Genomic DNA, 25,394 nt, shown 5'->3' on the forward strand with positions numbered 1-25,394 from the left:
TCTTGATTATGTATGTAGGTGGTGTTGGTGTTCGTATGGGGTGTGATGTGATGTTTATGAGTACTGGCAGGTGATCTGATGGCGTTGCTGGACCTTGTGTTATATTAATGCTATGTTGTGTTATGTTTTATTGTTTGCGAGTATTATGTCTGGTGATGATGATGTGTTTCGTGATAATAATGTAGGAAAGCCTGGACACATACGTGTGAGTTTTTTGTGATCAATGAGCATTTTTAAGGATCTGCCGACACTGTTGCTGTTTTTATTGTCGATTGTTGGATGGTGGGCATTTAAATCTTCTATTATATATGTTGGGAAAGTTTCTGATGCTATATGGTGAAAGTCTGTGATTGGTAGGAAAGGTTTTCTTGCTGGGTAGGTAGGTTGTAGCTATGTTAATGTGGCCTGTTATGGTTTCAATTGTTAGTAATATTATGTCTGTCGTATTTGTCTTTTATTCTGCGTTTCAGGTGCTCCTTTACTAGAACTGAAATGATTTGGTGGGTGATGCTGGTTTGATGTTTGGTGCGGTAGTGTTCCTTGATGTCTCCGGTTTGTAGATTTCAGGTCAGTCTCCTCGACAGTGTAGTTACTATCCCAACGTAGGATTGAGGTCCACAGTCCTCAGCAGTGCATTAGTACTTGTGATTCTCCGCTGGAGTTTAAAAGGTATGTTGTGAAAGTGTGTATTTTTGTGCTATCACTATTATCACTATATCACTATCACTATATCAGTCCATGGCTATTTGGTAGTATTACGTCTGTTTTTTTTTTGTTTTTTTTGTAAATATTGGTCAGTGTTAGTTTGATTGTGTTCCAGTGTCTTGCGTTGTGTTGTAGTATTAGTCTGTGTGGGGGAACACTTATCTACATGTAGCGGGGGAGAGCGAGCCGCTTGGTGATGGACGCCGTTGTTTCAGCCTCCGTCCTAAGCTTTCTTGTGGGCAGGATTTGTAGGTCTCTGACTTGAGAATTTATTGAAGGTGATGTTTCTTCCACGTAGAGGACTTCTAGTTAGTTGTAGTAGTTCTTTGGTCCTGTTCTCTGTCTATGATGGTGGTGCCATTCTCTATGATTTGGTGGGTGATGCTGGTTTGATGTTTGGTGCGGTAGTGTTCCTTGATGTCTCCGGTTTGTAGATTTCAGGTCAGTCTCCTCGACAGTGTAGTTACTATCCCAACGTAGGATTGAGGTCCACAGTCCTCAGCAGTGCATTAGTACTTGTAGACGACGCCTGCTATCTGTAGAGACGTATTTGGTTTTGCATTTTTTATTTTTATTTTTTTTTCACTGATTTTTTATATTTTTTTATGAAGAGTTGGGATGTTTTCTGGGTCTTGTAATGTATGGTGAGTTCGATGTCTTGATTTGCGTTTGTTGGTTTGACGTTTCTTTTGATTATGTTCTTGATGGCCTTTTCATCCGCTTTATATTCTGTGGACATGTGGTTCTTTATCTTGTAGGGGTGGATGTTCTGCGCTGGAGTGCCATTTGTTGGTGGTATTCTTGATGACTTCGTACACTTCACTGTTCTTATAACCGTTGTTAATGAGGACATGTGAGAGGCGTTGCAATTCCCAGTGTGTTGAGTCCCAGGAGGAGCAGTGGGTGAGGGCACGTCGGACATATGCGTTGATGGTAAGCTGTAGGTAACATTGTGGGCATTCGCTGTCTCCGCTGAGGCACTATTCTCGGTTGGTTTCGTTGGTGTATACGCACGTGAAGAAACCGAGCTGCGCGCTGTCACCAGCACGTCCAGAAATGGTAAACGGCCCTCCTTCGATTCCTCATATGTGAAGTTAAGGCTAGAGGCTCTGGTGAGTCTTTCTTTCAGGTACTGGAACTCTTCTATGTTCTTGACCCGGACGAGTATGTCATCGATGTAGCGGCAGTAGAGTGAGGGCCGGTTGTCTTGCAATGTGTTGGTTTCAATTGTTCCCATGAAGAAGTCTACGAAGAGAACACCTAGTGGGCTTCCCATCGCTACTCCGTAAGTTTGTACATTTTGCCGCGTGAACAGGTGAAGGGTACTTCTTTGGTGAAGATTTGTAGTAGTATCTTGAGCTTGTCTTCTGGTATGTTGAACTTCGGGGTGTCTTCATTCCTGTAGGTTCTATCTAGGAAGCACTTGATTGTTCTTTCTACTGGAGCATTAGTGAAGAGGTTTTGACATTGAGTGAGGCAATAAAGTGGTCTTCCCATTGAGGGGAAAACTTCAATAGTTTCAGGAAGTCACTTGTGGATATCAGTGAGTAGCAGGATGGGACGTAAGGTGTGAGGATCTCATGGAGTCTTGGCTATGATGTAGGTTGGTGTCGGGATCTGCGAGATTATCGGCAGGAGACGGTTTCCTTGCTTGTGATTATGTTTCTGTAAGCGCAGCCAAGAGGGTAATCCTCGGTGAGTTTGGGAAATTTTGGAGCGGTATGGGAAATTTTGGAGCGGTAGGGATGGAGTTCATGGCAACTACCATAGAGTTGAGCATCTTTTTGATGTTCTCTGTTGGATTTCTTGTAATTGGTTCAAACTTTCTGGTGTCTGAAAGAATAGAGTCCATTTCTCTCAGGTATTCTTCTTTTGCGATGATGGCGATGGCGGAGGTCTTGTCTGATCTGATGATGATGTTTTCTCGGGTGCGTAGTTGTTTTGTTGTCTTTGTATGATCTGGCTCCTGAACGAGCCTCTTTATATAGGGTGTAACGCGAGTTTCTGCAAATACTTTGCAATGTAGTACCATTTAACGAGACACAATACATTGATAATCTGCCCACGAAACATACTCGTACAGGAGGGCAATTCACCTCTTACTGTAGCACAAAGTACTGGACTTGCTTCAGCACCACCGATGAGTTACGTCCCCAATGTGTCAGAAATAACTACACTCACAGGCGGAATGATGTGGAGACACCCAAAGCTACTTAGATGGACTGGGGCGTGCTGCCGGTAATTATTCAATTATCCCCTTAAAGCAACTGACCCGTCTAACTTTATGAGAAAAAAAAAAACTCTTGCAAACCTAGCCTTCTGTCTTCGTAAGTCTATCTTGAGGTGTGACTGGAATGTGACTGACTTGAGAGTGCAAGGCTAACGCCCTCCCACACTCCCGTTCCGTTCGCGTGGGCTTCCACGGTTAAAACACTTTACTTATGAAAATTCTAGTGACTAAGCTGTGGGGCTGGATGAATAGTGATTACTCTTCCGTCAAGAGAAACTTTTCTCCTATTAACTATGTGAGGCTCAACATGAGAGGGAAAAAGGAAATTACTGAAATTAAATAGGGAAGGGTGAATATGTAACTTTTAATGTAATGGCTAGCGGGGCAAAGACTCATCGAACAGCGGGCACCCCCACTTCCGCACTTACCCACTCGATCACTCTCTCCTCTATCTATTTCTGCTCTCTCTATTCCTTCATTTTTCCCGCTTTGTCCTTTCACTTCTTATCATTATATGATATTACCTAAGAGGAAAAAGAATCCCGAATAAGGAAAAAAAAAGATGAAAGATAGAATAAGTAAGAAGAGAAGAAATAGAGAGGTTAGATGAAACTGAAAAAAAAAAACAAGCCGCTCACCCTACCGTAAGGGAAATTAACATCGAGTATCAAGAACAAAGAAATCAAAATAACAAGCACAGACGCAGATTTATGTAGAGGACAAGTCGGAGGAAATGATCAAAAAAGGAAAGTCGGCCAGGAAGCGCGAAGCACCAGAAGCAAGACAAGGCAGCCTAGTATTATAGCCAAATACCAACGCCCATTTAAAGCTTCTTTTCTAAATCTGCCTTTATATCTTGATTTGCGTTTTGTTTCAAGTACCATCCTATGGGGCGTTCGTATGCATAAATTGGAAACGTGAATGGTAGATATGTAAAATTTTATGAATATGAAATGAAAATAAGCAGTCCCCGAAACGATAATTACTCCCAGTGAGGTCTAAAGCACTGTTCAGGGGGTGCTGTGAACTTATCATTAAACCCAACCGTGACCTCACTGAACGTTTCCCTTTGTGTCTCACAACACAAGGGGGCAATCACAGCCTGCCTTCTAAAAATAACTCTCTTCCTCCACACAAAACTACAAGCACCTAATAACACACAAACCCTTCACTCAAAAATTTCAAAATTATCATGGCGACTCCTACACCAGCCTCGGAGTCCCCATCTGGAAAGGGGACCATAAATGTCCCCAGGTCGGATTGCCTTTCTGTCGACGACCCTAAGTGCCTTGACACCCCCCTCAACTTTTTCTTCATTAACTTCTGCAACATTCGCGGTCTAAGATCTAAATTTCAATCTGTAGAACACCACCTCTCCTCTTCTAAACATCATCTTCTTTTCCACACTGAAACTCAGGTGTCTGAGGCAGCTGACAGTAGCCCCTATTCTGTTCCCTCCTACTTTCTCTATCCTCATTTTCGATCCAAAGCTGGATGTTGCGTTTATGTGCGGAATGACTTAACCTGCTCTCGTACCCACGCTCTTGAATCTTCAGAGTTTTCTACCATCTGGCTACGATTAAAGAGTCTCTCAAACTAAATTCATCTGTGTCACCGAACTCCTCTGACTATAAGAAATTCTTTGACTACTTAACTTCCAAAGTGGAGCATATTCTGACCCTCTTCCCTTTTGCAGAGATCTCCATTCTTGGAAATTTCAGTGTTCACCACCAGCTTTGGCTTTCCTCTCGGTTCACTGACCATTCTGGTGAACTAGCCTTCAACTTTGCTATCCTCCACGACCTAGAGCAATTGGTGCAACATCCTACTCGTATTCCTGACCGTCTTGGAGATACGCCCAACATTCTAGACCTTTTCCTGAACTCTAATCCTTCTGCTTATGCTGTCACCCTTTCTTCTTCCTTGGGCTCCTCCGATCACAATCTCATATCTGTATCTTGTCCTATCGCTCCAATCCCTCCTCAGGAACCCCCTAAGCGAAGGTGCCTCTGGCGTTTTGCCTCTGCTAGTTGGGGGGACCTCAGGAGGTATTTTGCTGATTTTCCTTGGAATGACTGCTGCTTCCGTGATAGTGTCTGGCATGGAGGCGCACATTCCTCACTCTTTTTCTCGACCTAAACCTTTCAAACCTTGGTTTAACACAGCTTGTTCTCGTGCTATACATGACAGAGAGGTGCCCCAGAAAAGATACTTAAGCCTTCCATCACCATGCACTTTATATTTCTGCCCGGAACCATGCCAAGTCTGTTCTCCAACTAGCCAAAAACTCCTTCATTAACAGAAATTGTCAAATCCTTTCAAGATCTAATTCTCCTCGAGATTTCTGGCATTTAGCCAAAAATGTCTCCAGTAACTTTGCTTCTTCTTCTTTCCCTCCTCTATTTCAACCAGATAGCACCACTGCAATCACATCTATTTCTAAAGCTGAACTCTTTTGCTAAAAACTCTACCTTGGACGATTCTGGGCTTGTTCGTCCCTCTCCTCCACCCTCTGACTACTTCATGCCACGTATTAAAATTCTTCGCAATGATGTTTTCCATGCCCTCGCTGGTCTAAACCCCCGGAAGGCTTATGAACCTGATGGGGTCCCTCCTATTGTTCTCCGAAACTGTGCCTCCGTGCTTGCACCTTGCCTAGTCAAACTCTTTCAGCTCTGTCTGTCAACATCTACCTTTCCTTCTTGCTGGAAGTTTGCCTACATTCAACGTGTTCCTAAAAAGGGTGACCGTTCTAATCCCTCAAACTACCGTCCTATTGCTTTAATTTTTTGCCTATCTAAAGTTTTTGAATCTATCCTCAACAGGAAGATTCTTAAACATCTATCACTTCACAACCTTCTATCTGATCGCCAGTATGGGTTCCGTCAAGGCCGCTCTACTGGTGATCTTCTGGCTTTTCTTCCTGAGTCTTGGTCATCCTCTTTTAGAGATTTTGGTGAGACTTTTGCTGTTGCCTTGGACATATCAAAAGCTTCTGATAGAGTCTGGCATAAAACTTTGACTTCCAAACTACCCTCCTACGGCTTCTATCCTTCTCTCTGTAACTTCATCTCAAGTTTCCTTTTTGACCGTTCTATTGCTGCTGTGGTAGACGGTCACTGTTCTTCTCCTAAAAATATTTACGGTGGTGTTCCTCAGGGTTCTGTCCTGTCACCCACTTTTTTCTTATTATTCATTAATGATCTTCTAAACCAAACTTCTTGTCCTATCCACTCGTACGCTGATGATACCACCCTGTACTTTTCCACGTCTTTCCATAGACGTTCAACCCTTCAGGAGGTAAACACTTCACGCAGGGAAGCCACAGAACGCTTGCCTTCTGATCTTTCTAAAATTTCTGATCGGGGCAGAGCAAACTTGGTATTGTTCAATGCCTCAAAAACTCAATTCCTCCATCTATCAACTCGCCACAACCTTCCAGACAACTATCCCCTCTTCTTCAATGACACTCAACTGTCCCCCTCTTCTACACTGAACATCCTCGGTCTGTCCTTTACTTATAATCTGAACTGGAAACCTCACATTTCATCTCTAGCTAAAACAGCTTCTATGAAGTTAGGTGTTCTGATAGGTCTCCGTCTGTTTTTCTCACCCCCCCCCCCAGCTGCTAACTCTGTACAAAGGCCTTATCCGTACATGTATGGAGTATGCTTCACATGTCTGGGGGGGGGGGGGTTCCACTCATACTGCTCTTCTAGACAAGGTGGAATCAAAAGCTTTTCGTCTCATTAAGTCCTCTCCTCTAACTGACTGTCTTCAGCCTCTCTCTCACCGCCCCAATGTTGCATATCTAGCTGTCTTCTACCGCTATTTTCATGTTAACTGCTCTTCTGATCTTCCTAACTGCATGCCTCCCCTCCTCCCGCGGCCTCGCTGCACAAGTTTGTATGATGTACGAAAATAAACTAAATTCCGGAAGATTTATGGTAAATCATGTGGTGCTGATATCATTTTCTTACTGAACATTAATTGCATTTCTTGAATATTTACTATGTTTATAAAGTGACAGAGTAATATTATGTTTGATGCTCAATGATCACATAAAGTATTTAATGCTGAATGTTGCATAAATATAAGGTGACATTAAATAACTGCTCTTGAGATGTATGTAATCAAAACTTTTTATGGTGACTTGTAAGAAATGTAAATAGCATTAATTAATTAAAACTTGAAATGTTCCCAATTGACATTGAATACTAAATCCATGCAGCATCTCGGTCACGATGTGTGTGTATGTGTGTGTGTGTGATATATATATATATATATATATATATATATATATATATATATATATATATATATATATATATATATATATATATATATATATATATATATATATATATATATATATATATATATATATATATATATATATATATATATATATATATATATATATATATATATATATATATATATATATATATATATATATATATATATATATATATATATATATATATATATATATATATATATATATATATATATATATATATATATATATATATATATATATATATATATATATATATATATATATATATATATATATATATATATATATATATATATATATATATATATATATATATATATATATATATATATATATATATATATATATATATATATATATATATATATATATATATATATATATATATATATATATATATATATATATATATATATATATATATATATATATATATATATATATATATATATATATATATATATATATATATATATATATATATATATATATATATATATATATATATATATATATATATATATATATATATATATATATATATATATATATATATATATATATATATATATATATATATATATATATATATATATATATATATATATATATATATATATATATATATATATATATATATATATATATATATATATATATATATATATATATATATATATATATTCTTCGCCAGCTATTGTATTATTGTATCTTCATTGAATTCTTACCCTGGGCAATAAGAGCACAAAGAGTCCATAGGACGGCATTCCGAACAGGGCCAACGTTTGTATCTTCCATATCACATTCTTTTTCTTTCTTCTCTTGAAGACACGTGCTGGGAACATCATACCCTCGCCTGTAGAGAAATTAAGTTTCTTCATGACCGTCTTACATGGAAGCATAAAATGAAACAGGATTCCTCTGCTGTAAATCACAGGCAATTACATGTTATAATTCATTGTATTTGAAAATAATCCCAAAATTCTTGTAAGAATAAATAAATAAATAAATAAATAAATAAATAAATAAATATATATATATATATATATATATATATATATATATATATATATATATATATATATATATATATATATATATATATATATATATATATATATATATATATATATATATATATATATATATATATATATATATATATATATATATATATATATATATATATATATATATATATATATATATATATAATACAGTAAGATTGTGAAACTAGTGATTTCGTGAAATCCCTAAAACTTTCAGGGAATTCGTGAAATTACTGTTTCACTTACTGACTTCATGAAATTACTAGAATATCTAAGGATTTCATGTATTTACCGGTTTCACTGTAAACCCTAGTCACCTCAAAGCATCGTCATGAGTAAAAAATATGTACAGCCATGGCTGATAACCTGACCTAACCTAACCTAAACTAACGTAATCTAACCTAACCTAGCCTAACCTAATACATTCTACTTGATTTTTATGATATGATGATTTATGAATAAAATTTCAAAATAAATCTTCTGTTGTTCTATGTATTTAATATCATCAGGGATTTCATGAAATAGCTGGAGTATCATTTAAAAAAAAATACATGAAATCCCTACATATTTTAGTAATTTCATGAAGTCACTAAGTGAAACAGTAATTTCACGAATTCCCTGAAAGTTTTAGGGATTTCACGAAATCCTTAGTTTCGCAATCTTACTGTAATATATATATATATATATATATATATATATATATATATATATATATATATATATATATATATATATATATATATATATATATATATATATATATATATATATATATATATATATATATATATATATATATGTATACCATTGCTGCACTCTCCTCCATCCCTCTCTAAATTAATTCCTTATTCATATTTAAATGTCCTGTCACTTCTAAACCATGGCGTTAAAAGAATTTCACCATAGAACATTTCTGACTTAGAATTGCTAGATCTTTTTCTTTTTCTTTTTTTTTTCTTTTTTATTGTTAAGAAAATGTCGCAGCAGATTCGCCATAGTAGCAACTTCTACATGTCCTTCACACTTTTGTGCTAAAGTTAGGTAACAGTGGATTGAAACTTCCCTGCAAAGATGATTATGCATTCTCTCTCTCTCTCTCTCTCTCTCTCTCTCTCTCTCTCTCTCTCTCTCTCTCTCTCTCTCTCTCTCTCTCTCTCTCTCTCTCTCTCTCTCTCAGCATTGTGTGATTTGTGTGAAGCTGACATTTTTCTATAATTTATTTGTTCGTGTTTCGACTTCTTTTCCACACCACGAAGCATCCTGATGGCTCGCCATCGATGAGTCGTACTGCATTCGCAGCGCATTCGCAATCACCGGTTAGGAAGTGGCAGCAGAGTCGCAGCAGAGTCGCCATCAAAATTCGCCAATGTGTGAACGGAGCTTTGTGGTAGTGGAAGAAATAAGGGTAATAATAAGGGTAATAATGTTCAAGGCCTTGTATAGCGAAGCTGCCGGAGTGGAGAAACTGGCAGTTAGCAAGATCAAAAGAGCTGTTAGCGTGAAAAGTACTGATAGAAGATTGCAAGAGATTCAACCTTGCGGTGAAGAGAGTCTGAAGGAAGTCAAAGGACAGGAGTTGAGGAGACGAATTGCTCTTGATTCCACCCTGCTCACAAGAGCAGTGAAAGTGGATTCCCTTCACATGTGAGGCGTACTCAGTACATGAACGGATAAGCCCCATATACAGAATTAGAAACTGATGGATATGGTTCTGAACCCCAAAATCATACACACTTTTTAAGCTTTAGGGCAGTACTTTTAAGCCATCTGCCAATCCTGGCGGTCGCCAGGCGAAATTGCGTCAGGGAATCAAAAGGAAGTCCTTACTTAAAAAAAATAAAATAATAATAATAATAATAATAATAATAATAATAATAATAATAATAATAACAATAATAATAATAATAATAATAATAATAATAATAATAATAATAATAATAATAATAATAAAATAGAAAAGAAAAAAAAATCGCCAAGGTTGGTGATCGCCAGGGTGGGCGAGCGTGAGTGGTCGCTAGAGCTAATCTCCTATTCCAGCTCGATTTAGAGCATATGCGACGAAAAAATACTCGGGAAACGCTACTTTTTTTTGTTAACATGGCAACAAGTAAATGATAATCTGTCGATACATAAAATTTGTCATCAGTGAAAGTTGCGGTGTATAATTACAAATTACAACAGTACCAGTACGAGTACATTAAGAGAAAAAAAAATACCATTGCGTTAAGAATTAATTTTTCATCACATTGACATGCATGTTTTGTCTTAATTATGGACCCTGAAATCTTAAACAACATAACTTTTCTGACAAAATTATGTGACATGTTTGCCTTATACAGTAATTGTACTTCACATAAATACTCTTACACTAACGTAGTTTAACAGTACCTTAGATTTTTGTATTTTTTTTATGTAGGAGTGACACTGGCCAAGGGCAACAAAAATCCAATAAAAAAAAAATGCTCACTGAAATGCCAGTCCCACAAAAGGGTCAAAGCAGTGGTAAAAAATTGATGAATAAGTGTCTTGAAAGCTCCCTCTTGAAGGAATTCAAGTCATAGGAAGATGGAAATACAGAAGCAGGCAAGGAGTTCCAGAGTTTACCAGAGAAAGGGATGAATGATTGAGAATACTGGTTAACTCTTGCGTTAGAGAAGTGGACAGAATAGGGGTGAGAGAAAGAAGAAAGTCTTGTGCAGCGAGGCTGCGGAAGGAGGGGAGGCATGCAGTTAACAAGATCAGAATAGCAGTTAGCATGAAAATAGCGGTAGAAGACAGCTAGATATGCAACATTGCAGCGATGAGAGAGAGGCTGAAGACAGTCAGTTAGAGGAGAGGAGTTGATGAGACGAAAAGCTTTTGATTCCACCCTGTCTAGAAGAGCAGTATGAGTGGAACCCCCCCCCCCCCAGACATGTGAAGTATACTCCATACATGGACGGGTAAGGCCTTTGTACAAAGTTAGCAGCTGAGGGGGTGAGAAAAACTGGCGGAGACGTCTCAGAACACCTAACTTCATAGAAGCTGTTTTAGTTAGAGATGAGATGTGAAGTTTCCAGTTCAGATTATAAGTAAAGGACAGACCGAGGATGTTCAGTGTAGAAGAGGGGGGACAGTTGAGTGTCATTGAAGAAGAGAGGATAGTTGTCTGGAAGGTTATGTCGAGTTGATAGATGGAGGAATTGAGTTTTTGAGGCATTGAACAATACCAAGTTTGCTCTGCCCCAATCAGAAGTTTTAGAAAGATCAGAAGTCAAGCGTTCTGTGGCTTCCCTGCGTGAAATGTTTACCTCCTGAAGGGTTGAAAGTCTATGAAAAGACGTGGAAAAGTACAGGGTGGTATCATCAGCGTACGAGTGGATAGGACAAGAAGTTTGGTTTAGAAGATCATTAATGAATAATAAGAAGAGAGTAGGAGACAGGACAGAACCCTGAGGAACACCACTGTAAATATATCTAGGAGAAGAACAGTGACCGTCTACTACAGCAGCAATAGAACGGTCAAAAAGGAAACTTGAGATGAAGTTACAGAGAGAAGGATAGAAGCCGTAGGAGAGTAGTTTGGAAGTCAAAGCTTTATGCCAGACTCTATCAAAAGCTTCTGATATGTCCAAGGCAACAGCAAAAGTTTCACTAAAATCTCTAAAAGAGGATGACCAAGACTCAGTAAGGAAAGCCAGAAAATCACCAGTAGAGCGGCCTTGACGGAACCGGTACTGGCGATCAGATAGAAGGTTGTGAAGTGTTACATGTTTAAGAATCTTCCTGTTGAGGATAGACTCAAAAACTTTAGATAGATAGGAAATTAAAGCAATAGGACGGTAGTTTGAGGGATTAGAACGGTCACCCTTTTTAGGAACACGTTGAATGTAGGCAAACTTCCAGCAAGAAGGAAAGGTAGATGTTGACAGACAGAGCTGAAAGAGTTTGACTAGGCAAGGTGCAAGCACGGAGGCACAGTTTCGGAGAACAATAGGAGGGACCCCATCAGGTCCATAAGCCTTCCGAGGGTTTAGGCCAGCGAGGGCATGGAAAACTTCATTGCGAAGAATTTTAATACGTGGCATGAAGTAGTCAGAGGGAGGAGGAGAGGGAGAAACAAGCCCAGAATCGTCCAAGGTAGAGTTTTTAGCAAAGGTTTGAGCGAAGAGTTCAGCTTTAGAAATAGATGTGAAAGCAGTGGTGCCATCTGGTTCAAATAGAGGAGGGAAAGAAGAAGAAGCAAAGTTATTGGAGATATTTTTGGCTAGATGCCACATATCACGAGGGGAGTTAGATCTTGAAAGGTTTTGACATTTTCTGTTAATGAAGGAGTTTTTGGCTAGTTGGAGAACAGACTTGGCATGGTTCCGGGCAGAAATATATAGTGCATGAAATTCTGGTGATGGAAGGCTTAAGTACCTTTTGTGGGCCACCTCTCTATCATGTATAGCACGAGAACAAGCTGTGTTAAATCAAGGTTTAGAAGGTTTAGGACGAGAAAAAGAGTGAGGAATGTACGCCTCCATGCTAGACACTATCACCTCTGTTATGCGCTCAGCACACAAAGACGGGTCTCTGACACGGAAGCAGTAGTCATTCCAAGGAAAATCAGCAAAATACCTCCTCAGGTCCCCCCAACTAGCAGAGGCAAAACGCCAGAGGCACCTTCGCTTAAGGGATTCCTGAGGAGGGATTGGAGCGATAGGACAAGATACAGATATGAAATTGTGATCGGAGGAGCCCAACGAAGAAGAAAGGGTGACAGCATAAGCAGAAGGATTAGAGTTTAGGAAAAGGTCAAAAGACGGTCAGTAATACGAGTAGGATGTTGCACCAATTGCTCTAGGTCGTGGAGGATAGCAAAGGATGGTCAGTGAAGGGAGAGGAAAGCCAAAGCTGGTGGTGAACATTGAAGTCTCCAAGAATGGAGATCTCTGCAAAAGGGAAGAGGGTCAGAATGTGGTCCACTTTGGAAGTTAAGTAGTCAAAGAATTTCTTATAATCAAAGGAGTTAGGTGAGAGGTATACAGCACAGATAAATTTAGTATGAGAGTGACTCTGTAGTCGTAGCCAGATGGTGGAAAACTCGGAAGATTCAAGAGCCTGGGCACGAGAGCAGGTTAAGTCATTGTGCACATAAACGCAGCATCCAGCTTTGGATCGAAAATGAGGATAGAGAAATTAGGAGGGAACAGAAAAAGGGCTACTGTTAGTTGCCTCAGACACCTGAGTTTCAGTAAGGAAAAGAAGATGAGGTTTAGAAGAGGAAAGGTGGTGTTCTACAGATTGAAAATTAGATCTTAGACCGCGAATGTTGCAGAAGTTAATGAAGAAAAAGTTGAGGGGGGTGTCAAGACACTAAGGGTCGTCAACAGAAAGGCAGTCCGACCTGGGAAAATTTATGGTCCCCTCCCCAGATGGGGACTCCGAGGCTGGTGTAGGAGTCACCATGATGATTTTGAAATTTTTGAGTGAAGGGTTTGTGTGTTATTAGGTGCTTGTAGTTTTGTGTGGAGGAAGAGAGTTATTTTTAGAGGGCGGGCTGTGACTGCCCCCTTGTGTTGTGAGACACAAAGGGAAACGTTCAGTGAGGTCACAGCTGGGTTTAATGATAAGTTCACAGCACCCCCTGAACAGTGGTTTAGACCAAAAATAACATATCTTCACATAAACTAACTTAAGAAACAGCCTGATGTAACTTACGATATGGAAAAAAATATTTACACGATGATATGGGTAAGAAATTTCACTATGTAACAAAATTTCACTTTTGTCTTGTCCTTGGCCCCAAAGCATAATTTTCCAATTATTTCCATCTAAAAAAAGAAAAGAAAAAAAAACTTATTTTGATCATAAAACTTTGTTTTTGTGGTTAGAATTTACATTTTTGCCTTATTTGATTGTATGGGTTACTGTTGGTTTTCATGTCAGGTAAAGACCTTTGCAAAATCTCAATTACTTATCTAATCTTCTCAAATCTTTCGGAATGTTCTACCAGACACTTTTAGAAGTTTCTAGAACATTTTAGAATATTATATTTAATATATACATACGTAGAATATTCTAGAACTTTCTAGAATACAGTAGAAATATGTAGAAGTATCAGTAATTTTCTAGAATATACAAGAATTTTCTAGAATGATCCACAGTATTCTAAAGCAGGCTCAAGAATATTCTAGAAAGATTGAAAACATTCTGGAACCTATTCTAGAAAGACAAAAAATATTCTAGAGTACTACTTGACAATATAAAAATAGGAGCTTGTAGACTACCAATCAGTTCTGCTTTGACTGCCTGAGAAGACACATCACAAGAGGTGAAATGGCATCAAGAAGTTGCAATAATTCTCCAGATGCATTGTGCTACATATATGGTGAATTCATCAAGACTAGAGCAAAGTTCTCTGCGACAGCATCTGGAAAAAATGCGTGAAGCTTACAAAGCATATTTTGCTGAGCCAGTTGGAGGACTAAGACAAGACCTCTGCACCTCATTTTGCTTGTGAGCATTGTAATAGAACATTAGGAGGTAAAATAGCTGTTAGTTTTTCAAGAGTAAAAATCCAATTGATAATTAAGAATGAGAATAAAATAAATTTAGCAGAAACTCATACAGTTGTTCTTTTAAAGGATAGTATAGAGAGGAAAACAGAGCCATGAAATTTGCTATTCCTAGAATATGGCGTGAACCTACTGATCACTCAACTGACTGTTTTTTTCTGCATGGTGGATCCTTCCAAACGCTGATCTGGAAAAAAAATGCACCTGCTGTTTTCTATCCAGAAATTCCATCTTTCATTGCACCAGTAGCACACAGTGCTGATCTTCCTCTACCAGCTCCTTCAGAAAGAAGTCAGCACAGAACAGTCAGAACAGCAAGTCAGAAGATGAGCTAAACAGAGAGGAAGACTGTGACATCACGGATATAGTTGTAGTTTGGAGGAATCCTTACTACCCAAACCAAAGAGACCTCAATGACCTCATCAGAGATCTTGGTTTAATAAAGTCATATGGTGAGCTTTTGATTTCAAGGCTGAAGGAATGGGATTTACTTGATGACAGTTTGCAAGTGACCAGCCAAAGAAAACGTCACAAACATTTCTCCAGCTTCTTTGCAAAGGAGGGCAGGCTATGCTACTGCAATGATGTATCAGGCTTGTTTTGATGTTATTGGAATTGTTTGCAATGCAGATGAATGGAGACTCTTCGTTGATAGTTCCTCCAAAAGACTGAAAGCTGTACTTCTGCACAATGGAAACAAGTATCCATCTCTGCCTTTTGCTCATTCTGTGCATCTTATGGAGGACTACATCAGTGTAAAGTTTCTACTGGAAACTTTGAACTACAAGTATGACTGGGAAGTTATTGGAGACTTCAAGATGGTGGCTTTTTTAACAGGACTGCAAGGAGGTTTGACCAAAAATCCGTTTTCTTTGCTTTCGGGACAGTGAAAACAGAGCAGCACATAAGCAAGGACTGACACTACAGTGGGAGCACACAATATCAAACATGAGCCATTGGTGAATCTCCAAAAAGTTTTGTTTCTTCCACTACATATCAAATTGTGTCTCATGAAACAGTTTGTTACAGCTCTTGATAAGGAGTCTGCTGCCTTCAGATATCTTTAAGACGTCTTTCCTAAGCCTTCAGAGGCAAGGGTGAAAGCTTGTATCTTCATTGGACCACAAGTAAGGGCAATTATGGAGTTCTCAGAGCTTCTACAGAAGCTCACAGTAAAAGAGAAAAAAGCTTGGGAGTGTTTCATTGCTGTAGTACAGGTTTTTCTTGGCAACACCAATGCAGATAAATATATGGAACTGGTTGAAGCATTAGTGAAAGGCTATGGTGAAATGGGCTGCAGAATGTCCTTGAAGGTCCATATCCTAGATGCTCACCCCGACAACATCAAGGAGAATATGGGAGCATATTCAGAGGAAAAAGGGGAGCGCTTCCATCAAAATATAATAGACTTTGAACAAAGATATCAGGGATTCTTCAATGAAAACATGATGAAAGACTACATTTGGGGCTCATACGTGAAAATGATTTATTGTGTTCATGCAAACGAAGAAAAACTGTAATTTTTTAATCCTAAAAATTATTTCAGAAGTTTTAAAATGAATTTTTGTGTCATTTCAATTTATGATATTTTTTTTATCCAGAAATGGTGAAAATAACACTTGGTTGTTGTGTTACATAGTGAATTATCAAGTGCCAGGTGAAAAAAAAAATCAAAATTGTATGTACTTTACCTGATTTACTTACTTGATACCATTAATAAATGATTTACCAGGCCATAACCTTTGAACTATAATTTTGAACTATAACTATAGCTTTGAAACTATAACAAACGAGTTAAAACCTACTTTACTGTAACGGACTATGAAAATAATATAAGCAATTTAGTGGAAAGCAAGTGACAAAAGGATAACATAACATACAAAAATATGGAAACCCTACTGGAAACGCAGATATATCTATCTCATTGTAAAACACCTAAGTGTTTTAACCCTCTTTAATATAACTCATTGTAAAGATTCCTTCATCAAAACACTGGTGATAACATATATTTAATGAAAATTATCTCTAAACTTCCATAATGGCAACTAAAATGTAAATAACAGACCCAAGGTGCCACAGGAAGGTTAAAGTTGTCTTTGCTTCCCACTGGAGTGTCGACAGTCTTCAGAGTTAAATAGGTATTTGTTGTTTTCATTACCAAGCTGCCCTTAAAAAAAAAAATACAGAATATTGTAATCTACAACTGCATATTTATAATCCTCTGTGCCCAGAATTTGTAAAAGAATACTGGAATACAGTAACATTTAACAAAACAACAACTACATGAACAAGCTGCCCACAAATGATGGAAAGGGTCTACTGACAGCTCACAGACACCATATACACAACTCTCAGTGTCGAGGAGTCACATCGTAATATATCGAATGCGTTACAAGGAACTACACTCACAGGTCGGTTGATGAAGACTTCTAAACACTAATAAGTTCTAGCAGAGGCTTACTGCAAATACCCCTCACGGTAACTCTGCCTTGAACGCACGTCTGTCTTTCGTAAAGGATGGACTGTGACTGAGGCGTGGGAACACACACAGCTCTCAACAGCCACGTGGATATGACTCATGCGAGAGGGGAGGGGAAAAAACAGGGAAAATAATTAGTGGCAGGTAGCTGGCCAGCGCACGGGTGACCCATAGCCAACGTCACTCCACAGATATTATCATCTTCAGAAAATCACTACAAGCTCACAACAGAGGCTGGATGCATTCTGATCACTTTGCAGGCAAGACAAACTTTTGAGCTAAATAATACAGGGGAGCTTTATGGAAAACGATGGGAAATATGGAAAATTAAAATGGGGAAAAAGGATGACTACATGCCGGGGTATTTTACAGTAAAGCGAACGGCAAGACAGTTATCGTACATCACGCATCTTCACCTCATACCCACTAACCTTTCTTCTCTCTCTCTCTCTCTCTCTCTCTCTCTCTCTCTCTCTCTCTCTCTCTCTCTCCTTCCTTCCTTCGTCTCATCTTTCTTTCCACTTTCTCTACCCCCCACCACGTCTTGTCGTGGTGAGGGGGGCGTGCATGTCTAGAGGAGGCTTCGTCCCCTGCCCTGCCCTTTTAGAGGGAGAGGGCTACCTATGCTAGCAAGATCATCAGTGAGGGACAAGACTAAATGATTTCTGGAGTTGGGCTGCCAATATGGGTCAACGGTTCCACCTACCAGAGGGCCCATCTTTTGAGGTCATTTTGTGTTGGATGGTTGGGTGTCTGGGCTGGGATGCCTTATGTGGAGATATCTTAGCTCCATCGTGGACAAATTTTCGAATTATGATGGGCCACTTTTTAAAACGCATGGCCTCCATGGGGACGAGGTACCCCGTTTTCGGTGGCCAGAGCTCGCACCATTCGTAGTCCCGGTTGGCGGTTTCCTTTGGCCCCTGGAGCAATTTTTTTTTTTTTATAATATTTTTATGGGTAAATATAGAAGTTCATGTGGTCCTCAAGGGGCGGTCGAGACCCTTGAGACATCACCTTCTGGTTGTAATGGTGATGTGCAGGCAGTAGCCCGTGCTTCCCTTGGTGTTGCTTCCCATTGTAGAAGAACCCTTGGGTCAGTTGCTGGTTCATGTCTTGACACTCTTATAATCATCATTCCTTGCTATCCACTTGGTTTTCAAGCCTTTTGGAACGGTTCTTCGTATTCGTCCGAAATACGTTGGTGATTGTCTCTAATTGGTGTTTTGTGACATATTCATCTAACGTTGATGCCAAAGCTGCCATTGAGACAATGAATTCCCTGCGTCCTAGAGACAACAACTTAACTTGGTGGGTGGCACCCATCATCCATTGCCAAATGTCTGTTGTTTTCTTTAAAGGACAGACAAGAGGTAACTACCTAAAATAGCTTGTAGTATATCTGCAAGCTATTTTCACGCCGGGTAGGGGACAGTTCTATCTGGATGAGGAATGCAGGAACCTCACTCTCCCCTAGCTGCTTCTTGCTTTTCCTCCTGCTTATTACCTTCCATCTTTGAGGGTGGATTCAGACTCCCAGCCATAGCTGTGCACCCGGTCTTCCAGGGAGTTCCCACCCTCCCTTCCCTGATGGGTGACACATCAGGTCTTTCTCTTTCTCTTGCTTGTGACCTTTTGATCTTCTGTTTTACTCCTATCCTCTTTCTCTGTTTTCCCCTCTCTGCAATCTCAAGTCGTGCAGGCAGGATGAGGGGATGTATGGTGGCAGCAGTTTTATTTGCCATCCCTACCGTCGGGGTCCGCTTGATTATGGCGAACTTGCGGTTCCAGAACATAATTGCCTTACCTGGTGTGGCGGCACCTCCAGGCTCGACCTCGTAGTTCCGCTATTCTAACTTTCAGTTTTATGGGTTTTTATTTTATTCATCCTCTGACTGCCTTACTGATTTTATTGACCCTGGCGTTCTCATTGACCATGTTAGTTTTCTTATCTCTTGACCCCTATTCACATCTTTTGCTGCTCCGCTGTGGAGATGTTAAATTAAATCCAGGCCCTGTTAGATCACGTCATCATACATGTAGGGTCTTGTACTCCAACATCAGAGGTCTCTTTGCCAACCTTAAGGACGTTTCTGTTGTCAGCCAATGTCATGACGTGATCATCTGCGCAGAGACTCTCGTTTCTGACTACCGACATGACTCCGAACTCATGATTCCCGGGTTCAGCAAGCCGCTTTTCATTCGTCGCAGTGTAGCTAAAAGGAGACGTGGCATGTCGGTTCACATTCGCGAAGGCTTCTCAGCTCATCGGAAAACGAAATACGAGTGTACCTGTCATGAAACTGTCGTCATTCGTGTATGTGCGCAGCTCCAGAATTTTTACATCCTTGGCTCTTACCGAAACCCTGACAGTGACGATACTATCTTTGACTGCTTGTTAATGGCAATGGCAATGATTCAAGATGAGGACCGAAAGGCAGCCTTTGTTTTTGCTGGTGATTATAATGCCCATCACCGTGAATGGCTTGAATCAGTTTCTCCAACTGACTCCCATGGTCGTGCTGCTCTTGATTTTGCGAACGTCTCTGGATGTTCTCAGTTAGTTGTGGGTCCAACACATCTGGCTGGCAATCGGCTTGATCTTGTCTTTACCGACGTACCAGAGACAGTCAAGGTAACCACTATGGCACCTCTTGGCACATCAGATCACTCTGCGATTAGTATTCAACTTAACTTGAGACAAAATATTCCTGCATACACAGTCACCAAAGAGGTCTTCTTGAAGGGGCGCGTTAATTGGAGCTCTGTCAGAGAAGACGTTTCTCGTATTCGTCTAGGACCGGTCTTGAGCAATCCTGATCCTGTCTCAGCATTGAATGAGGAACTGAAGCGTATTATCTCTCGGAGGGTTCCTGTAAAGAAAGTTTGTTTGCGCTCCAACGACAAGAAAAGTTCAACATTGATTGTCGTACTGCTAGAGACACTAAGCAAGCGGCTTATCGCAGGTGGTCACACTTAAGGACACGTGAAACTTGGGATGCGTACACTGTTGCCAGAGCTTCCTGTGCGGCAGTCTACAGGACTGCTGAGAGCGAATATTTTACCTCTGCGAAAGAAAAACTATCCACTGCATCTGACCCGCACAAGTGGTGGTCCACGCTGAAGTCAGTTGTCTTTGGTTTGCGACCATCTCTCCCTGCTCTGCTTTCTGATACTGGACAGCTGATCACAAGTCCAAAAGGCAAAGCTGATCTGCTGATGAAACACTTTGACCGTTATGTTTAATAATAATAATAATAATAATAACTGCTGAAATATCTTTAATGATGTTGAAGAACGTTCATCCAAAGTTCTCCACCCACTTACACCTTACTGGTTTGTAGCATATTATAGGGAATTTCCAGGAAACTTTATTCACCCTGCCAAGTATCTAGAAAGGCAGACTGGAGTGCACCCTACAAATAACATCAAGAAATTTAGCGAAAGTCTTTTGATCCGAGCTAAAGATTTAACAGAGGCAATGATGCTCCTCCATCTACCTTGCCCTTTCGATCTTTGGAATCTTTGAATCCATCAAGCCACACCGAACGCTTAATTACGGCAAAGAACGTGTTCACAACTAGGACCTGTATGAATTATCAGAAGATGACATCCTTCAGTAATTTCCTGATAATGTTTAACGAGTGAACGAGATAAGAGGTAATATGATCATGCTCACATTTTATGGTTATTTTCCCCTTGAGCGTGTTAAGATTAGTCCTCTTTCTTTCCTAGTAAAGACTTTTATCGATCGTCCATTACAATGTTACCGGTGTTACGAGTTCGGTCACAAGAGGAACAATTGTATAAACACTCCCCGGTGCGGTCACTGTTCTGCCCTTGACTCACACCCTACTCCTGAATACGAATCGGAAGCTTACTGTTTCTTCTGCAGAGAAGCTCACCTGCCTGCTACCTTCTCGACAATGCAAGAGGTACCGTCCCGAGCAGGACATCCTACAACTGACCAATCTCAATTCATCAGTCTTGGTAGTGCCAGGTGGGATCTTTTTTTTAGACAGAAGGATAGTGGGGCAAAAACTTACGCCTCCTCCCTCGACCCCAGTTCTCGAGATACACCTGGTTGATTCTCAATTCATCAATCTTGGTAGTGCCAGGTGGGATCTTATTTTTTTAGACAGGATGGTTAGGCAAAAACTTAAGCCTCCTCCCTTGACCTTAGTTATTTCACCTTTACCATAGCTAAGGTTGTAACACTTTCCCGCCTTTCTCAACTATCAATTGTTGCCTCCCATTCCTGTGAGAATGTATGCAACACGTTTGCCGTTTTGGAAAGTTTTAGCATATATTACTTGGGGCGCTGACAGACCCTCCTTCTCTTGCACCGAACTCTTATTCTTTCTAGATTGGAATACGGTTGTGAAATGTATTTGTCTGTTACTGAGGCTCGGCTTCGTGTGTTGGATTCGGTACACCACGCTGGTATTCGTCTGGCAACAGGTATATTCCGCTCATCTATTACTGAACAAAACATATGTGATATAAAAGTAAACATGAACTACACGGTGCACCCAGCCAGTATCCATCCATCCCAGAGCCTCGGTCTCTAGGGACCGGGAGTCGGTACTCGGTAATCATTCCCGCCAATCCGGTTCCGACGGTTCCGTCAGACTAACGAACCGATTCCTTGAATAATTAAGTTATTTATCAAAACAGTGTCTGGTACTCAACCCCAGCAATCTCAATAGTGCTTTTACTCACAAATAGAAAGCATTAGTCCAAGCCAGACCTCACGAGGGATGGTGAGGTATCAATAAAAGATGAGGAGGTAGCACTTCCTGCCTTTCTACTGTCATGACTAAACACCGGCCAGACCTCATCACTCTCCTGGTGTCGGCCCTGAGAGACAATCAATGCCACCGGCTTCTGGGGGGACTTTGAAGCCGTAGCTGTCACTAACTCGGGGCAATTAAATTCAAAGTGCCCAATATTCTTACAATAGGGACATATAGGCTGTATACTATACCTGGGAGTATACTTTACCTTGGAAGTGGGAGTCTGTCTCCATCGAGGACTGGTTGGAAATTTATTAACAACAGGACTTACTCATCCTGACTTGTTATCAACACCACTACTATACAGTGGACTTCAAGATAACCCAGCGGCTGCCGCGTCTCTAGATAGGCTGCCCATGGCTACACCATCTATTTGGCAGTACATCCATCCCCGGGGGCAGGTGAAGGGTGCTTCTTTTGTACTTATCTCCAGAAGCGTGTGCAGGTGGTTTTCAAATATAGCTACGGCAAAGTCATCAACCAAATTTTAAAATAGAATAAGACTCATATAAGATACAAAGATAATATTTTCAAGAAAATAATAAATGCTGACCTAACACATTTAATGAAACATGTGTAAGAGAGAATCTCCTGCCCGTATATACGCGCGATATCTCTAGTGATGGGGCAGTCAGAAGCAAAAGAAGGAGGCAGAGACCCAGCGGCGAAGAAAGAAATCTTAGCAAGCATGATTAGCTATAGTGAAGTCATCAATCAAATTTCAAAAGAGAATAAAACTCTTACAAGTTGTAAAAAGAAAAAAATATCTTTAAGAAAATAATAAATGCAACCCTAGAGATCACATTTAATATATATATATATATATATATATATATATATATATATATATATATATATATATATATATATATATATATATATATATATATATATATATATATATATATATATATATATATATATATATATATATATATATATGATCTCTAGGGTTGCATTTATTATTTTCTTAAAGATTTTTTTTTCTTTTAACATCTTGTAAGAGTCTTATTCTCTTTTGAATATATATATATATATATATATATATATATATATATATATATATATATATATATATATATATATATATATATATATATATATATATATATATATATATATATATATATATATATATATATATATATATATATATATATATATATATATATATATATATATATATATATATATATATATATATATATATATATATATATATATATATATATATATATATATATATATATATATATATATATATATATATATATATATATATATATATATATATATATATATATATATATATATCATTAAATGTGATCGCTAGAATGAATGATAAAAAAAGAAAAAAATAATGAATGGGGAGGGAGAGAGAGATGAGAAGAGAGACAGGTTGGGAGCGAGACTTGGACATGTCTCGGACACTGAGTCTTAAGTTTCTAGAATGATATTTATTCCAGCAGTCAGTCATGTTCCTCAGGACAGAAGGGAGAGAGGGGAGGACAGGATAGGAAGGAGAGAGAGATGAAAAGAGAGCCAGGCTGGGAGTGAGACTTGGACGTGTCTCGGACACTGAGCTATTAAGCCTGAAGTTTCTATAATGATATTTATTCAAGCCATCAGTCATGTTCAATCTGAATCTCACCCAATATTTAGTAGAAAAGATCCTCTTCACCATAAATTAATCAGTATTTATCTAGCCCCCCCTCCTTAGTTTTGATCATTAAAATTTTCAGAAGTAATGTGTCTTGTTCGCACGTGGGGAGCAGAGTGTCGTCGGTTGTGCGTATGTATGTGTTTCGACCCCCCCCCTCTATTATACCACCTCCACATAGCAGGAGAGGGAGAGTTTTGGGCACCTCTCCACTGTCAGTCACTATCCAGCACTTAGATGGAGCAGACGTACTGAAACGAGATCTAATATTTGATGGAGATTGAGGCGGGATAAGAGTTAGCTGGGTCAGTTGCATTAGGGGGATAAAGGAATCATTACCGGCCGTACGCCCTGGCCTATTTGTATATAATAGGAGTCTCCATAGTTGTCTGCCAGAAAGGGTAGTTGTGTATAACACACACTATACCCAGGGAAGTGATTCCTTGACTGCGTTTGTGTGCATGCCAAGCTGTTGCAGTGAGCAGTGAATGACCCTCCTGTTTGTTTGTGGACACTTGTTAGTGGTCGTGTCTCTAGTTCATGAGTGTGTTTTGACTTAAATGCTACTACTGGTTGATGCAGTTCAGTCGCAGAGGACTTAAGTAATTAGCTGTGTAGTGAACTTTACTCCTTCCTCGGGTCCTGAGGAGGTCTGCCATCCAGGAAGCAGTAAACAACACTACTCGGCTCAAGGCTAAAACACTCTATTGGACAGTGGGAGGACAGGGCGAATGTCCAGTGAGGTGTTATACCATAATCACCTACGTGTTATATTATGTTATAATTGTTTTTCCTAGACGTGGTTGTCGATTCTTTCACAGCTCTAGGTGTTAAGTGTTGTTAGAGTATTTCCCTTGTTTGTAGGTTGGTAAAACATAATGGCGACCTTAATTAGTGTGACTAGGTGTTATGGCATGTTGTGAAAGGGACCCTATACACCCATATTTGAGCCTTGCATATTTGAGTCCACACAGGAGGTGGCTTAAGAAAGCTAGTCGAGGTGCTGCAGCTTTGTGAAGGGGCTGGGAATGGTGGTCGTAACAATATATATATATATATATATATATATATATATATATATATATATATATATATATATATATATATATATATATATATATATATATATATATATATATTGCATAGTCATTTTGCATAGTCAAACTCTTTCAACTCTGTCTGTCAACATTTATCTTTCCTTCTTGTTAGAAGTTTGGCTACATTCAGCCTGTTCCTAAAAAATGTGACCGTTCTAATCCCTCAAACTATTGCTTTAATTTCCTGCCTATCATCATCATAAGGAAGATTCTTAAACACTTCACAACCTCCTATGTGATAGCCAGTATGGGTTTTGTGAAGGTCGCTCTACTGGTGATCTGGCTTTCCTTACTAAGTCTTAATCATCCTTTTTTTTTAGAGATTTTGGTGAATGTTACATTTCTCGATATTAAATTCTTTACAAATCTCCTGTAAGACTGTTATTAAATTCAGCACCATTGTCAGATAAGATGACACAAGGAGAGTCATAAGGACAAATTATGTCGTCAATGATCACGTGACCAACAGAATTTGCAGTTTTGTCCTTAAGAGCAACGAGATTGGTGAAATGATTGAAACTATCCATGAAAAA

General features: G+C 39.0%; 1 protein-coding gene across 1 annotated transcript in view; it reads right to left on the bottom strand.

Moving 5' to 3' along the window:
- LOC135108196 (glutamate receptor 1-like) overlaps positions 1-25,394 on the bottom strand; it is an 80,532-nt gene that overhangs the window by 5,525 nt on the left and 49,613 nt on the right. Inside the window, exon 6 of the mRNA XM_064018971.1 lies at positions 7,967-8,094. Coding sequence (XP_063875041.1) covers positions 7,967-8,094 — 128 coding nt within the window. The remainder of the gene's footprint in view (positions 1-7,966; positions 8,095-25,394) is intronic.

The sequence above is a fragment of the Scylla paramamosain genome, chromosome 16 (genome assembly GCF_035594125.1).
Source record: "Scylla paramamosain isolate STU-SP2022 chromosome 16, ASM3559412v1, whole genome shotgun sequence".
In the NCBI taxonomy this organism is placed as follows: Eukaryota; Metazoa; Arthropoda; class Malacostraca; order Decapoda; family Portunidae; genus Scylla; species Scylla paramamosain.